The following is a 12,854-nucleotide window of genomic DNA, read 5'->3' as shown; positions in this document are numbered from 1 at the left end:
ACTCTCTCCAGCATCAACTCATCGTCGTCTATGTAGAGTGCTGTATCATCTGCATACTCTGAGTCTAACAACTCGGTCTCCTCTCTCACTGGAAGTTGGAGGCTGCGTAATCCGTTCACATGTGACCTGAGGAAGTGGGACATTACCTCTTCAAAGAGTAGGAACAGGTATGGGACTAGGGGGCAGCCTTGCTAGACTGATCTCTCTAGCCAAAACTCATTCCCTCGCCTACCTCCTATGAGAACCTTGCTAGTGGCCGATCTGTAAAGTGCGGAGACCCCATAAATCCAAGCCTGGGGGAAACCCAACCTCACCATGGTGCCCTCTAGGAAATCCCAGTCCACCCTGTCATAAGCTTTCTCGAAATCCAAGAGTAGTATGGCCAATCTTTGCCCACTATGTTGAGCCCACTCTGTCGCCTCAAAGAAGGTGAACACATTGTCTAGGATGCTTCTATCCTGGACAAAGCGTGTTTGTGTGTCATGGATGATGTCTGGGAGCACGGGGTGTAGTCGCCTACCAATCATCTTTGCCAGTGCCTTATGGGCCACTAACAATAAGGTGATCGGTCTCCATTGGGAGAGCTCCAACCGGTCTTCCCCTTTGGGGAGAAGACTGATAAGGCTTGCCGAAAGACTCCTTGGCATCTATCCTGAAGTGAAAATCTCTTGGAAGGCCATCAATAGAGGGTCCTTCACCACTTTCCAGTAGGTCGTGAAGAAGTCCTTTGAGAGGCCATCCTCTCCCAGGTATTTCTACCCATCCTGTGTATGGAAAGCCTCCTCTAGTTCCTTCTCTATGAAGGGAGACTAGGAGGGAGCGTCCCATCTCCTCTATGACGAGGGACGAGATGTGATCCCAGACCTGCTGTCTGCATCACTGTCCTCTAGCTGAGGCTGTCTTCTACTGGAAGAGGCGTCTGTAGTAGTCGGTAGCAATCTCCATCACCTTGTCTGAGGCTAGAACGAGTTCTCCCATACTGATCTCAAAGACTGCGTATCTGCTCTCCTGAGGTGCGAGGCTGGTGCACTTGGAAAAACTCCCTGCATATCGTTTCCCCCTTCCGCGCCTAGAAAGCTACTGAGGTGTGGAAAGAGAACTCTGAGCGCTTGTCCTCTAGGCCAACAATGGCTGCTTGCGCGTGCACCTCCTGTGCGTGGAGGGTGGGATCCCCTGGTGCCTCCTGTAATAATCTTTGCATGGCTGCAAGGTCCTGCCGAAGTGCTCTCTTCTCCTCCCAGCTCTGCTACCTGGGCTGAATGGCTGCCTCTTGGCAGATTCTGCTCGACTCGGCTAGGACCTCTGCGATCTCCTCTGTGATCCGGTCTCTCATGTCCCACTCCCTAATCCAAATCTGCTCTATCTGTCTCGTCATCTCCTCCCTCCTATAGATCGAGTCAGGGATCCGAAAGGTTTGTGTGTTTCTAGGGCAGATGCTGGGGGATCTAGTGTCAGGAGAACCGGGCAATGATCGAACAAGGTGGTGCATGCCAACTGCCAATCTGGCCTCCACGAGAGCCTCCCCACCCTCCCACATAAAACTTGTCCAACCGCTCCAGCAAGACTCCACCTAGTTGCCTGTATCCCCAAGAGAAGTCTAGGGACTTTTCCCTCCTGTGGAAGGCAGAGTCTCTCTAGGCATCGCGTGCTGCTACAGCCAGTAGAAAGACCTCCCATGCCTCCTGCTCCTCCCTAGCCATGCTCTGGTAGTTTCTGCCTTTGCCCTGTTGGTTCTCCAAAGCCTCCAGGTTGTTGAAGTCTCCTCCAACGATCTAGGAGTCCACCTTTGGGAGTCCATCCGCGATCTTCACCGAGAACTTGTTGCTACATGCCCTAACCTTCGTAGGGGGATAGACATTGAGGACTCCAGGGCATGAGTCCCCAATATCCAATCTGACCCATAGAGCCCTCCCTACCACTATCATCCCATGGTCTTGTACATAGGCGGTGAGACTCGGGCCAATAGAGGTGCATACGCCTCCACTCTTGTTGTGGGCTCCTATGGCATGCTCCCAGTAAGTGTGCGAGTTGCTCGGGAGTACCTTCCCTACCACTAGGCCTAGGTAGGAGTGAGCTTGTGCTCCTGTAGAAGTAAGATGTCGATCCGTCCGGCAAGGGCAGGCTGCAGCTCTTGCCAAACAATCAACTTCTTGGAACCACGTGAACCACGTGCCCCACTATAGTGGAGACTTCACATTCCAGGATGCAAGGTGTAAGCTCATGGGGAAACCTGCGACTGACCGAACATGCATGTGTTCAGTGTGGAGGCTGCTGATGAGGAGGCAAAACTATGGGACATGCAAGTATGCTTTGCCGTAGGTCTGGATGGCGAACTCCAGTCCCCCATGGTGGCCCTTGGCTGGACCATAGGGTTGATAGATGCTCTAGGTGGTACTATCAATGCATCTATCAGCCATGCTGAGAGTTGTGACTCTGTACATTGGTAGAAATGGGCCGCTTGTGCCATGGGCCACTCCATCACATCCCTTGGAGCTCTCCACTGTGGATTGGCTCGAAAGATAATGCTCATGTGTGGGACCTCAGCACTAGCCCACCAGTTAATGTCCATCATACAACCAGGCCATTGTGTGCAAGCAGTGCTAGTCCTTCTTCTCCCATCCACTGGGAGATGTAGTCCGCCACTTGACTCTTAAACTCTTCTATGTTTGTCGACGTCCAGTCCCCTGAGTGAGAGGACTGAAAAAAAAAAAGGGTAGTTTGTCCATCTGGTGGTGCTAGTAGATGGATTTTGCCCCTCCTTGACTTACAAACCACGAAGATCCCCACCTCTAGAGGTAGTGGGAACTCTCCGCGCTCTGCAACTCTCAGGTAGGACCATGGGCCACTGCGGAAGAACTCCTGTGGCAATAATTGCGCCTGTCTCGGGAAAGTGTGATGGGCGGCAGGGACAGATGAGCTAGTGGCTTTGTGGGAGGGGGAAGACTTTTGGTTTGAGGAGGATGAAGGCATGTGTGGCTTATCACCTCCTGTGGGAGGAGGGGGGGTGGGTCTGGGGGGGATCACTTGAAACGGGTGCAGATTAGGGGGGGTGCTTGACAGGGGAGGTGGTGGGGGGGAAGAGGATCGAGGGATGGTCGAAGGTACATGGTGGGTGTGGGGGGGAAGAGGATCGAGGGATGGTCGAAGGTACATGGTGGGTGTGGGGGGGAATTGGTGGCCCTAGGGGGGGCTGTGGGCCAGGGTCAGTGGGGGGGACCATGGGAGGTGGGGGGGGGGGGGGGGTGGGTGTTGGGGCTGCGGGCTCTCATGTGAGGTAGTCTGTGGCACGGGTGGTGGCTGTGGGGGATTGCGGTCCTGTCGGGTGGGGCGGGCAGGGCAGGACTGTGGAGTGCTTTGGCGAGGGGGCGTCTCTCGCCATCCTTCTCCCTGCTGTCGAGGCTATGTCTGAGAAGCTAGTTGTAGCCCCCCCTGTTGTCTCCCTCTTTGTCGTCTCTGGACCCGTATGAAGTCGTCAGTGTCTAAGTGCAGGCCTGTTGGCGGAGCTGCCTTGGCTCTGAAATGCATGCAATCTATCGCCTGATGCTCAAAGTCATGGTAACGTAGGCACTACCCTAGTTGCCTAGTCACAATGACCTGCTGCCTAAAGGAGTGACCTCCTGCCTCAATCTCTAGGAACTTTGGTATACACTTTGTGTCTTTCACGGCCACTCGTACCTTTGGGACTCTTGCAGCTGTCACTGCATTTTTAAAGGAGGCAGGAAGAACTGTGTCGAAGAGCTGTCCAAAGTCCTCCACTAACTGGCGATACTCTATCGCCAGACCAGGGAAAAGTAGAGTGATTGGATGTTTGAGAAATCTGTTATGGAGCGCAAAAATCTCCATTGTGAAGTTGCTATACTAGGGGACCATGTAAATGACTCCCTTTGTGGAGGCATAGGGCGCGCTCTCCACTAACTCACGAGCTGCATCCGTAGAGGTGAGTCGAACCATGAAGATCCCTTGGCCCATGAGGACTGCCTTCACGATCTACGCTGTGCCAATGCGCAATGTGGAGTGGAGCCAATCTTGCAGCTGGGCCCTTGATGGGGAGTGTCGAACGACTTGACCAAAGACCGCTATTTCTTTCAACTCTAGCTCTGTGGCTTGGACGGCTACGAGTTGCTTCTCAGAGAGGATGATACACAAGGTGTTTGACTGGGGGGCACTTGTAGAATGTGCCAGCGTTTGACCAGAGGTTTCCATTGCGCATCCCTGCTGAGAACCTACCTATCGTGCTGCAATGCTACCGGGGGGGGGGGGGGGGGAGAGTTGTTGCAGGGGGAGGGAGCACTTGGAGGTGGGGGGGGGGTTTGGTGGTGTGAGTGCACCATTGGCCGCAGGCAGGGTGACGGCGGGCAGGGCAGCATCACTAGGCAGGGGGGTAGGGCGAGGGGCCGCAGGCGGGGCCACATGCGAAGGCGACGGCCAGGGGTTGAGGGCGACGAGCAGGCCAAGCGCCACCAGGCCGCAAGCGGGGGAGCGACGGGCAGGAACCGGGGGGCAACGGGGCCACATGCGATGGCGATGGCAGGGGGGGCGTGATGTGGCTGTCGGGGGCGGGGTAGTAGGCTACGTGACGGAGGGAGTTTCCAGATACAAATTATCTGTTTTGCTAATTATACTTAAGGGAAAGGGCTTCCTTGTCTAGCAAACTCATGAGTGCGGAAGATCAAAGATTGAGGTGCTGGATTCTTGGTTTCTATAGGCCAAGATTTGGAACATGCATGTGGATGGTTGAGTTGGTCTCCCTCCCATGCAGAGCTTCTAGCCGACTGATGTTGGTTGAGGCAGTCCAGGCAACAAGTCTGAGGGTTGTACAAAATTCCCGGCAAATACAAAGGAGAGAACGAGTCAGTGTAGCAGTAGGGGATGAGAGAACAACAACAACTAGCCAACAATGATGGATTGAAACTCTTTTCTCTTGGGCGCTTTTTAACCATGAAAAGAGTTTTGGTTGCTTAAAAATGATGAAAAAACAAAAATAGACTAGGGTTTCAAATTCTTATTAATGGCCTCTGCTCCCCTCCCCCTTTCACCCACAAAACCCCCTCAGGCGGGTTTCATGTGCCTGTAATTACGTTAGGCAGGGTGGGAGCATGATGAGAAAGGACCTGCATTCAGCACCAGTGGGAGGATCATTGGGTTTTCTCATGGTACAGGAACACTAGCACCACCTCTCAACATAGATGATATCACAATATTGTGGGAAGCTTTTGCTAGGGCAAAGCTACAATTATTGGGGTACAGTTGTGGGACTCGTAGAGATCCATGTAAGTTTATATATGTATTGGAGAGTAGTGGGAATTAGGTACTACAGGACTGAGACATCTCACTTGCAAGGAGAGCCATGTGGTATTTTGGCCACTTATTCCCTAAACAAATCACCAGCGTGACAGGAGACAATTTTGAACTACCCTCAGGCAGGCCCCACCCTAGGTTGATCATTGAATATGAGTCAAGGATTTCAACATAGTAGAAAGAAAGAAAGAAAGACATATTAATGTCTGTTGAGGCGTAAAACAGCCTATGAGACAAAAGCATGCACAATGATAATCATCACTAGATATCAAAGTATAACATGCTAAATGATTGTCAATGACATATTGTGCAAAGTAGTGAAAGTGATGTACAGTATAGTGCCCATATAGGAATACAACAAGAGGAGGATGATGTGGATGTGTGGAGCAATACCTAGAACGTGTGGCTGAATAATGATACACTGATGACTAGCTTCATCTAATCGGAATTGGTGTTGGGTATAGTATGTCATACATCCCTAATGAGAAAGTTGGAGGTAACATCTGGACTGATCCCTTAGCTTTGTCAAGTACTGCTCATGTCACTGGTGGATCTTCCTCATCTCTCTTTGGTATATCCTTTGTGTTGTTTACCCTTGCACCTCCGGTTGGCATGTTGCTCTGATCTCCCTAGCCCTTTGGACTGTCACCCTTCTCTATGTAGGTGCAGTGTGTGTAGATACTATCTGGAAGAAATTGATGGGGTGTGACCATCGCCCCTCTCTATGCAGAGTGCTTGCTTGTAGTAATGATATGCTGGAGCCTTTGAATCTCAAGTAGGAGTTGGCCCAAGTGATGCTAGTTTGGGGACTCCATGACTAGCTTGAGGGACATGTCTCCTTTGTGGGGTATGTAGTCGAGACTATTGAATCTCAAGGTAGGAATTGGCCCAAGTGATTCCGGTCTTTGTGGGATATCTAACCCAGACTGTATTGTAGGATTTGCATTTGCACATATAGTGATCCTCACTCTCCATCTCCTCCTAGCATAGTATGTAGATCCTCTCAGCTTTGGGGATGTAGGCTGCTCTCCTAGGCTTGATCTCGAGTTGGTAAGATGAGATCTTGAGTTGGCCAATGGCTACTGTCTCTCGTGTGGCATGTATACATCTAGATATTAGGCCTCTCAATGAAACGATCTGCTACAGTTCTCATGAAGTGATCCCTATAGTATAACATCTTCAGGGGGAGGGGTTGCTGGGGCAAGATCCATGTATGCTAGATGTGCAGCTGGTAGAGATCCTGTTGTGTGACCATGTTCCTCTTAATGTGAGAGAGGTGTATGGAAGAGGAGTTAGGATCATACTTAAATGTGGGAGGTGGTCCGTGTCAATCCCATATCCTATGAGGCACTGCTTGACCTGCACATACCATTAGTTCTTGTGTCTTGCTTATGCTAGCTGCTTGGAAGCTTCGAGAGCTCTCCTAGGTAGTTTGTCTAGGTGCATGCTGCGTACTTTGTGTATTCTGATGGTTTGAAAGAAACATCTCACCTTTTGGGAGTCCACCATTCTTTGCTCATTTGAGAAACCAGGGCCTTATCCTGCTTTTAGTTTCAAGAAGATGTATGACTATGTAGATTGGGAGTCCTTGGGGGGATAGTGGACACCATGCAGAAGATGGGATTTCTAGAGCAATGGGTCATCCCCCCCACTCAGATTGGTCTTGTTTGAGTGTAGCATCTTGGACAATGTCTTGACCTTTTAAGAGTCCATCACTTTTGCTCATTCTAGAAATTAGGGCCTCATTGTGGCTCTTCTCGGTTTCGAGAAAGCATAAACTTACAATCAAAATGTTACCACTTAATCTTGGACAATGGAGAGTGTGTTGGCCCCAAAATTGGTGCCCCTTGTGGTATTTCTTTATCTTGAGTTGCAATCTGGATGGAATATGATGAGATTCCTTGAATCTTTTTCACTCCCCAATGGCCTCTTGTTGTCATAAATGATCACAACAAGCCTTCAAACTAATTTGCCCCTTGGTTTGCTCGGGATTGGCCTTCACCTTGCTCCTTGGAGACAAATTCGGCCCCAAATCTGATATTAGCTACCTGAACTCTTGAATCCTGTTGAAATTCCTCAATTCCAGACTTCAGAGATGATTGGAGGTTGAGAGAGAATGCTGAAAAGAGAGAAAATTCAGACTTTCATCGCGAGAAAATGGAAGAAATTAGTTGTGCCTTGTCTAGATAGCCATGAAAGTTGTCTCCATTGATGGAGCATATCTTATATGATGTTCTTTGGATGAAACAACACTTAAACTATTGTCATCTACTACTGCAGTCTCTTTAGGGCATGCCACCACCTCCTAGGAGGTCTCTTGCTGATTGGAAATGGCCTGTGAATGTATGGAGATATTTACATCAAGCCTTCAGGCCAACCAAACAAAAGGTGACACGTTACAAAAAAGTCAGACACAAAACATAAAGACTCTAACACGCAAATATCACATAGAAAGGACAGATGGTGTGGAGCAAACAATATCCAGCCAGGGAGCAACAATGTTTGGAAGAACCAGATCAATTGAAACCATAGAGGGAATCTGCCATAGCACTAAATCACAAACACGGGAAACATGACCATGGATGCTCGAGGCCAAATAAAAAATAAAGGCATTCCGAGTATGCCAAATATGCCACAGAGCGGTCCATCTAAGGAAATGGAAGAGGTAGGAACAATCTGATTGCAAAGCAAACATAGAAGTCATTCTTCCCATGATCCATGAATGGGCTGAAATCTGCTTGCTGAGTCACCGAGAACCACACACGAGAGATAAAGCTCCAAATCTGTCGAGCAACAGGGCAAGAAACAAAGAGATGAAGCAATGTCTTGTCACATGTAATGCAAAATATACAACGACCAAGAGAGATCTTGCGAGCACGCAACACATCCCCAGTTGGAAGACCCTCAATAAACAACCTCCACATGAATACTTTGCCCTGATAAGGAACCTTACACTTCCAAAGTTGGAGAAGTCTTTCCTGCCACTTCTTTTTAGTATCCTGGATATGCCATAATTTATTAGCCTTTCCAGTAATCCATCTCTTGACCTCAATGATCTGATGATAGATTTGATTGGTTGACCTTTTCTCAAAATCATTAGGAAGCATAAACATCCAATCTCACCAGGGAGATGATGGCTGTAATGCAAACAAAGGAGTGAAGCTTGCCCTATATGGATGACCAAATGTCATAATAACCACGAGGCACCCGAAAGTGCTGATGAATATGGTGGAAAGAATAAAGATAGAGCTGCCTAGGAATAACACCATCATGGACTGTCTGCAACCCCGAACGAGACATGCGATTAAGCTTATCTTGCAGTAAATCTTTATCAGGCCAATCTAACAACCTGGAGGTAGGCAACACTTCTCCTTGCAACGAATTCTCCTCCTTACAAAAATCAGGAGGGTGCCAAAGTGCAAAATGTAACATCTCCTACCAAGATACAATTAAGTGAGAATGGAGAGAAGACTGGGAAACCTTAGTAGGCCTCATGGAGTTAAGCACATGCCACCAAGAGACTTGAATAATTGTGCTAACATGAGAGATGCTAGTCTTTTCTATGAAAAATTTTGCAATATTTGACCAGGGATGACTTTGTACACAGAGTGCCTGCAAAAGTGCAAATCTCAAAGCAACCATATGCAAATTAAAATCCAATAAATTTGCACCCCCCATCCTTTTAGGAGTAGTCACATACTGCCACGAAATCCACACCTGGCCCAAATGATTCTCTTTCTTTTTCCACAACATAAAGCGAATAGGCTGAACCAATTCCAAGAGAGACTTCTTAGTCCAAGGAAGTAGTGGCAGGAAAAACGATACCATACTCATCATGATACATTGAGCAACTTTAAGTCTCACATGAAGAACCCTCCCTCTCTCTCTCTCTCTCTCTCCCCCCTCAAAAATGTCTTCCCCACTTGCATGGGCAAGTTTTGCCAAGTGGTAGCCTTCCGATTCCATTTTCCAGCATTAACCAGCTTATTAAATTAATTTTTAAAATTAATTTAATCATTATTCTAGTTCCCAGATAAATAATTCCAATTGAATTAGCTAAGCCCATTTGTCTCTCAAGTATCCCTAAGCAATTATTGATCCTTAAATTGATATTGATTAATTAATTAATGCTTGGTCTCTAATGTCACGAGACACTCGTGGCCAATAAATTGGTTTAGGTCCAAATAATCTGCATTACATACCACCTAGAACCTGTCAAGCATGACTTATTAAACTTTTTCTTTTGGCACCAAGTGATATCTCGAGGTCCTGGGTTCCACATTGTTAAATAATTAACTTGCACCTCACATGTGCAAGCCACATTTGCACATTTGATCAACTTTTAATCAAATGCTAAGCAAAGCAATAAAATTTCATGTCCTCATGACAATAAGGGATCACAGATAGAATTGCAAAACGAGACATACTTGGGGTGATGGATTGGTCAAGGGTCCAAGAGAGAAGTAATAGAGTTCAAGAGCCCAAAGCTCGGTCTCTTTTTTCCATATGGCCCCTCAGATTTTTTGGCATTAAAGCTCACCAGATTGGTTGTTCACACATTTGTTTTATTTGGAATGTACTTAGACACTCTCTTGAGAGTTCCTTGTACTTTGTGTTTTACCTCAGGTGGAATTTCTTTGAGGTCTTATTCAGAGACTTTTCATTTCTGGAGGGAAAAAGTTTAGTACAAGTATGAATGCCAACACAAGAGTACCCTTTATGAAGTTAGTACAACAAGTGCAAGGGGGGAGATGTGGGGAAAAGAAAAAATGCAGTTTTAAGAAGAGGTAGGAGCAGTAGTCAACCACAGTTCAGTCCCAAATGCAAGACACAAAAGTGAAACACCAGTGCAGCCAGCAAAATGCAGATGTTGGCAGCTGGTTGAGGGTAGGAAACAGGCGCCAGCCTTAGAAACAGTCTGCTGAGCTAGAAAACAGGCCTCCTGATAGCGTATGATGATGAGGAAAGAGAAAATGCAGGGACTACAGCTCTAAGCAGCAAAACCACAGCTGAGAAAAAGAACTAAAGATTATGTGATGCTTTTCTTCTCAGACCAACAGGCCGCCCAGGTGGAGAGCAGGCCGTAGAGACAAAAGCGCAAGTAGTCCCTCCCCAAGTCTGATACAGCAGCCACAAAAAACCTGCTAAAGCAGAAAATGCAAACAAAGCAGCACCAGAATCTAAGATTCTAGATGTCTGATACTATGCCAGAGGCACAATGGAAGGTGAAGCATTTGAAACAGAAAGAAAAGACAGAACACCAACCATGAAGAGATGCTCAACAACAGCAAATGGAATTCATAGATGACATGAGAATGAAGTACAACCTCAAGCGGCACAACTCTTGGTGACCCTTTCCAGCACGCCTAGTCTCTCTGTCCACAAGGTGCAAGACAATGGCAAGGTTATGTGGTGCCTCAAGGGCAGCGATGCCAAGGGATGTAAGACGATGCCAAGGTAAGGAGATGGGGGGGGGGAGGGGCATAAATAGCCGTCACTGGTAGTGGTGCTGCTAGGGACGCGATCAGCAATAAAAGCAGGCACCTGGTCTGTTGAATGAGTTGCCAGCCTAAGAAAAATGGCCACACAGGAAGCCCACCAGTAGAGGTGCCCAACCCATGAGATGTACAATAAAATAACTGCTAACAGCTTGTATGGTGGCACTTTGCTGGGTGACATGTCCCTCTCTGGAAGATTGTGTGTGGGAATTTTGGTTGTTTTATGTGGTTTCGGTGTAATCTCTGCCATTCATAACTGCCAGGTTGTATCTTGAAAATTGTTGGTTTTCTGTAGTGATTAATTACTGTGTTAGAAAGAACAATGAGTGAAGATTGGAGTATTGACTTGTTTCATTTCGAGTTGCTGGAATCAATGATTTACATGCTGTTTAAACCATTCTTTTAAGTCGTCAAAATAAAATTGGAAAGGATGTAGGTGATCAAAGCGCAAGTATGCCGGTTGGATAGGATGCTTCAACGTATCAATCTCTCCCTGAAGTCATTGCAGGTTGAGATAGCATTATCTTTTTGTTTTGGGAGATCTTGAGCACCTTGTGTAACTGTTTCTGATCATATGCATGCTCAAACTTTTCCTTTTATTTAAAAGTGCCTTATTCTTCTCTTGCTGCTGCAGCCTGACCCTCTGAAGTTGACTTTGGAATCTGTGGTTGGAAACTCTGCAAGCGACACTTTGATGTATGAGGCTGGACTTATTGAAACTGAGGTAATTCTTTATAATGTCTACTCATTAAAAGCTGAAACTTAATATGACTTTGTTGGATGGAAAGGATGGTTGCCGTTTTCAGTTTAGACAAAGCATAAGACATGACCTCAGACATATGACAAATAAAAATTGCCCCCCATTCCTCTCCATGCAGGTTGCAGTAATGAGACTGTAGCTTCTCAGAGTAAACTGGTATCCCATGTGATACCTGTCCTGGCAGCACAAGATGTGACTATCTGCAACCTTTTTTCCCATTTGAGAAGTAGAGTGCCTGGGATATTCAAGATATATGTACTACCCCTTTTAGGAAGTATTTGGTCAAAAGCCATCAGTCTCACATGATGTAATCTAGGCTGTTATTACTACATAGCAGTAGAAGAAATGATGCCTCCACTCCTTTGTAATGGAGTGCCTAAAACCTCCCCATAATATTCTGCTGAGAGAGAAACGCTGTCCTTAGTTTATCATCTAAACATAATGCTTCAACTTCTCATTGGTCTGTCAACAGCATCATCAATATTAATTTTAAGTTTCATAGTAGAGACTAGCTTTTTTTTTTTTCCATAAAGGAATATTATTATTATTATTGGAGACTAGCTATACTTGTTGAAAGCACATTAGAGTACCACCAGCTGTAGAGTTGGTGAACTGCATTCAGATAACAAAGGAATCATTCTGTAAGGCCAAACACCCTCAAGCTGTCTGATTTAGAACATGATACCTTAAATCAAGCAATTGAACTTCCCTTTTTGCATCTCCACCGAAATAGGAGGGCGCTGGAGATAGCCTCACACTCTGCAATTGTGATTAGCTGACATGATACGCAGATAATCAATGAGAAAATGGTAATAAAACTTCCCTTTTTGCACCTCCACCAAATTAGGAGGCCGCTGGGGATAGCCTCACACTCTGCAATTGTGATTAGCTGACATGATACCCAGATAATCAATGAGAAAATGATAAAAAAACTGTCAATGTTGTTCATAATTTATGGTGTGTACAAATACCACAGCAAAGTCCATTCATACCCACTTGCATGTTGATTCTCAGTACCATCCAAATTGTACTTTTCAATGCAAAGACCCAGTTAGCATCAAACTAACAAAAAGTCCACGTTTGTGCCTTCATCAAGGCAGACTCTAGCCTGTCAGAATCCTGCTGTCTGCTAATTTGTATGAAGTATTGAATACATTGACATCAATCAACCAGTTTGCAGACACCTGGCCAGGATTTTTCCTTTGTGTCATCAGCATTGGGCATATGTTTTGTACCCAAATTTTAATTATTTGGAATATCTCAAAGTTGCAAGGTACTGCTCAGTGACATAAGTTTGG

At 46.5% G+C, this 12,854-nt stretch overlaps 1 protein-coding gene across 2 annotated transcripts in view; it reads left to right on the top strand.

Annotated features, from left to right (window-relative positions):
• The window catches only part of LOC148039064 (Nucleic acid-binding, OB-fold-like protein), a 105,778-nt gene that overhangs the window by 51,138 nt on the left and 41,786 nt on the right, over positions 1–12,854 (top strand). For both annotated transcript variants that reach the window (XM_087674951.1, XM_087674952.1), the window contains exons 9-10: positions 11,233–11,304; positions 11,431–11,520. In XM_087674951.1, coding sequence (XP_087531077.1) covers positions 11,233–11,304; positions 11,431–11,520 — 162 coding nt within the window. The remainder of the gene's footprint in view (positions 1–11,232; positions 11,305–11,430; positions 11,521–12,854) is intronic.

The sequence above is a fragment of the Lygodium microphyllum genome, chromosome 3 (assembly GCF_053477565.2).
Source record: "Lygodium microphyllum isolate KBCC chromosome 3, Lygodium_microphyllum_v1.1.10, whole genome shotgun sequence".
NCBI classification, from domain to species: domain Eukaryota; kingdom Viridiplantae; phylum Streptophyta; class Polypodiopsida; order Schizaeales; family Lygodiaceae; genus Lygodium; species Lygodium microphyllum.
This window is presented reverse-complemented; position numbering and strand designations above follow the sequence as displayed.